Genomic DNA, 4938 nt, shown 5'->3' with positions numbered 1-4938 from the left:
TTCGAAATTGAATAATTTATTAACATAGAAAATATAAAAAAACATGGTTACATGTATCATTGTTCCTATACAATTGATAGTAAGGTCGCAAATGTTCGCTATTCCATGCTCGTGGTACCAAATTCCCATTCAATCTTGCCAACTTGTAGACGTAAGGTCGCATAACTGATTCGATCTGATAAGGTCCTTCCCAATTAGGCCCGAGCACGCCAACAGCTGGATCCCATGTTGCCAAGAACACACGCCTAAGCACCAAATCTCCCACCCTGAATTTTCTATCTCGAACCCTTTTATTGAAATACCGGGTAGCTCGCTGTTGGTATGCAACATTTTTTAGCTGTGCCTCGTCCCTTCTTTCTTCAATCAGGTCCAGACTTACTTCGAGCTGGGATTGGTTCGAGGCTTGATCATAAGTGTGGGTTCAAATGGTGGGTATTTTGACCTCAATTGGCAGCATAGCCTCACATCTAGATGCCAGAGAAAAAGGGGTATGTCCCGTTGAAGTACGGGCTGTGGTTCGATATGCCCACAAAACTTGGGTCAATTCTTTGGGCCATTTCCCTTTAGCTTCTTCCAACTTTTTCTTCAGAGAACTCAGGGTTTTGTTTATAGCCTCGACCTGGCCATTCTCTTGGGGATGGGCCACAGAGGAGAAACTTTTTATTATCCCATTTTTCTTGCAAAAGTTGGTAAACAAGTCGCTATCGAATTGAGTACCGTTATCGGACACTTGGCATCCCATATCGGCAGATGATATTTTTTACCACGAAGTCCAAGAATTTTTTCGAGGTAATTTTCATCAGAGGCTCAGACTCGGTCCACTTCGTAAAGTAATCTACTGTGACTACTGCGTATTTGACTCCACCTTTGCCAGTTGGCAACGAGCCTATGAGGTCGATTCCCCAGACCATGAATGGCCATGGGTAGGTCATCATAGTTAACTCGGAAGGTGGAGTTCGAGGGATTGAGGCGAATCGTTGACACTTGTCGCATTTCTTGACGTAATCAAACGAATTTGCTTTGATGGTAGGCCAGAAGTATCCTTGGCGTATGATTTTCTTGGATAGGCTATGCCCCCCAGTGTGGTCTCCACAGAATCCTTCATTAATTTCTTCTATGATCTTATTAGCCTTGGGTGGAGTCACACATCGGAGTAACGGCATAGAGTATCCTCTTCTATATAGCCTTCCATCCACAATGGTGTACCTGGGGATCTGATACATCAATTTTCGAGCCTTGGTCCGTTCTTCTGGGAGAATGCCGGTTTCAAGGTACCTAATTATCGGGGTCATCCTGGTTGGCTCGGAGTTTATCATGCATACATCTTCCTGTTCAAGCTCGGTTATACTGGGTGTCGATAGATGTTTAATTGGCACGACATTCAGCTCATCGACCTCGGTGGACGTGGCGAGCCTGGCTAAGGCATCTGCATTTGAATTTTGCTCTCGGGGAACTTGTTCTATCGTGTAAAATTTGAAATGCTTGAGTGCCGCCTTTGCTTTTTCTAAATATGCAGCCATTCTCGTCCCGCGAGCCTGGTATTCCCCTAAGACTTGGTTGACCACCAACTGGGAGTCACTGTAGCAATGTATCGCCTTGGCCTTTAGTTCCTTGGCTATTCGAAGTCTTGCCAGTAGAGCTTCGTATTCAGCCTCGTTATTTGACGCTTCGAAGTCAAATCTCAAAGCGGAGTGAAATCGACTTCCTGCTGGGGTGATCAGTATTATTCCTGCCCCCGACCTATTTTCATTGGAAGACCCATCAACATAAAGTTTCCACAGCTCGCGGGCTAGGGTTATAACTTCATCGTTAGTCACTCCAGTGCATTCCACTATGAAGTCTGACAGGGCTTGTCCTCTTATGTTGTCCTCGAATGGTAGGTGATCTCGAATTGTCCGAGTTCAATGGCCCATTTTAATAATCAGCCCGAGGCTTTTGGCTTGGACAAGACTTGTCTTAGTGGTTGATTGGTTAGCACATGGATGGGGTGCACCTGGAAATAGGGTCGGAGCTTTCGAGATGAGTGAATTAGGTTGAGAGCCAACTTCTTCATTAAGGGGTATCTCGATTCTGCCCCCAGTAACCTTTTGCTGACATAGTATACCGGATTTTGCACCTTCTGTTCTTCTCGGATGAGCACGACGCTAATGGCGTACTCGGTCGTAGCAAGATATAAGTATAAAAATTCCCCCATGATAGGTTTCGACAAGATGGGAGGTTCCGCGAGGTGCTTCTTGAGCTCCTGAAAAGCTAGCTCGCATTCTTCTGTCCAATCGAATTTTTTGCCTCCCCTCAAAAGGTTGAAAAATGGAAGACAACGGTCTGTAGATTTCGAGATAAACCTACTTAGTGCTGCCATTCGCCCAGTCAAACTTTGGACATCCTTATGCTTTCGAGGTGAGGGCATATCAATTAATTGCTTCAAAGGAGTTACCAAGTGATCTCACACAAGCACAGCGGAACAAGATCAAGCATGATGCTCGCCATTACATATGGGATGAACCTTATCTTTGGAAGCATTGTACAGATCAAATCATTCTAAGGTGTGTACCTGAATCTGAATTTCGTTCCATCCTTGCTTTTTGTCATGCGTATGCTTGTGGTGGCACTTTGGACCTAAGAGGACAGCTCGTAAGATATTTGACAGTGGTTTCTATTGGCCCACAATTTTCAAAGATTCTTATGCTTATTGTAAGGCATGTGATCGTTGTCAACGAGTTGGTAACATAACGAACAAGGATCAAATGCCTCAAACTCCTATTTTAATTCTTGAGATTTTTTATGTTTGGGGTATGGATTTGATGGGACCATTCCCATCCTCTTTCGGTTATGAATATATTCTTTTGGCAGTGGACTATGTGTCTAAATGGGTGGAAGCAATTGCAACTAGAATGGATAATTCAAAAACAATAGTTGAATTCATTCGCTCTAACATTTTTGTGCGTTTTGGTACACCTAAGGCTATACTTAGTGATCGAGGCACTCATTTTTGTAACAAGAGTATAGAAGCATTGTTTCGACGCTATAGTGTAACTCACAAGGTGACAGTTGCTTATCATCCACAAGCCAACGGGCAAGTGGAGGTTTCTAATCGTGAAATCAAATTGATTCTTGAGAAAACTGTAAATCCAAACCGAAAAGATTGGAGTACAAGGCTTGATGATGCCTTGTGGGTGTATCGTGCGACATATAAAACACTTATCGGTATGTCACCTTATCGGTTGGTGTATGGGAAGCCTTGCCATCTACCGGTAGAGCTAGAGCATAAGGCTTGGTGGGCTATAAAGAAGTGTAACATGGACATGGTTGCTGTAGGACAACAACAAATGCTTCAATTGCATGAGCTAGAAGAAATACGCAATGAAGCATATGAGAGCTCGAGAATCTACAAGGAGAAAACCAAAGCTTTTCATGACAAACATATTCTTCGGAAAAGTTTTGTGGAAGGTCAGAAAGTTCTCATGTATCACTCTCGCCTTAAACTTTTTCCTGGGAAGTTGAAGTCTCGCTGGTTAGGTCCGTTCATTGTTACCAAGGTTTTTCCTCATGGAGCGGTCGAAGTTGTAAGTCCAAGTACCGGAAAGTCATTCAAGGTGAATGGTCAGAGATTAAAGCCATATTATGAATCAATGGAGAAAGAACAAGCTGCTGTGATTCACCTCATTGACCCTGTATATGTTGATGAATGAAGCATTAAGTCGAGCTAGCGACGATAAACTTAGCTACTTTGTAAATTAGTTTATTTTCATTATTATTTTCTTTATTTAAATTGAACATTATGTTTTTGTTTTTGTTGAGGTAATTTTAGTTTAATTTCTGTAATTTGAACCGTGAAAATCGTGAAAACAAAAGAGAAAAAAAATGAAGTTTGAAAACAAAAAAGAAGGGGACTTAGGCCGCGGCGCATTTTTCCTAAGCCGCGACCCTTTTAAGAAAAAAAAATGAAAGGCATCAGGAGGCTTCGCAGGCCGCGGCACGCACTTTGTAAGCCGCGGCCTACGAACGGAATTTTAGCAAACAGGCTTTGCGGGTCGCGGCACGTATTTCGTAGGCCGCGACACTTTTTCCAGAAAATAGCTTCAGGGAGATGTAGGCCGCAGCACACGAAGTTTTTTTTTTTTAAAAAATAAGATCGAACAGAGACAGGTTTGTTCGTAGGCCGCGACACTCATTTCCTAGGCCGCGGCCTACGATTTCAGCACCTTTTAAATTTAAAAACTTAATTTCCTCATTTCTCTAAACATCACCAAGAAAACCTCATTCCTCTTTCTTCTTTTTCCCATAATTCTTATCACAAACCCCTATCAATTCCTCCATTTTCCCTTGTTTTCTTTATTCTTTTGCCATCACCATCACCCTAATTCATTCTACCCATTTCTTTCTTTCTTCCTCCATTACTCCATAAACACATCTCCACCTTTATTCCCCCACACTAATCCGAAATTCACACATTCCATTTTGTTTTCTGCATTTCCTATACATTTCATATATATAATCCAAGGAGGTTTACATTCATATTCATTGCTTTCATCAAGTAAGTTTTTCCTTGAAAAATATTTGTTTTGTTACTTGAATAATTGAAGTGTGGTGTATTTTGGAAACATTTGTGTGGTTGTTTATTTTGGTAATCAATGTCTTTTGCATTACTTTGATTATTAATTCATGGACATTTTGATTTATGGGAAGTTTTACTTCATGGTCTATAATTTGTTGGAGATGGTATTTTTCTGCACTCTATGTGTTTGATAAAAAGTTTGTGAGGAATGGAGGATATGGTTGGTGTCTGAGTGTTCTTGGGGTGAGTTAGAATTTGTTATGTAGGAGTTGAGTTGATGCATTGTGTCACTTTGACCCCGGATTTGGGGGCATTTAAACTTTGGTATGGATTAATGTTGGCCATTGTGGTGTTTTTCTCTTAATCTTTTAATGACTAACAAT

At 41.6% G+C, this 4938-nt stretch overlaps 1 protein-coding gene across 1 annotated transcript; it reads left to right on the top strand.

Moving 5' to 3' along the window:
* Positions 1–3206: 3206 nt before the first annotated feature.
* Positions 3207–3689, top strand: LOC133791785 (uncharacterized). Its single transcript, XM_062229701.1, has one exon. It carries the CDS (start codon positions 3207–3209, stop codon positions 3687–3689), a length of 483 nt encoding a protein of 160 aa, XP_062085685.1.
* The last annotated feature ends 1249 nt before the right edge of the window (positions 3690–4938 follow it).

Source organism: Humulus lupulus, chromosome 7 (assembly GCF_963169125.1).
Source record: "Humulus lupulus chromosome 7, drHumLupu1.1, whole genome shotgun sequence".
In the NCBI taxonomy this organism is placed as follows: domain Eukaryota; kingdom Viridiplantae; phylum Streptophyta; class Magnoliopsida; order Rosales; family Cannabaceae; genus Humulus; species Humulus lupulus.
The sequence above is the reverse complement of the archived record's forward strand: the minus strand, read 5'-3'. Positions and strand labels throughout refer to the sequence as shown.

Coding starts and splice junctions, on each gene's coding strand:
- LOC133791785 (XM_062229701.1), top strand. CDS start 3,207: ATGTCACCTTATCGGTTGGTGTATGGGAAGCCTTGCCATCTACCGGTA.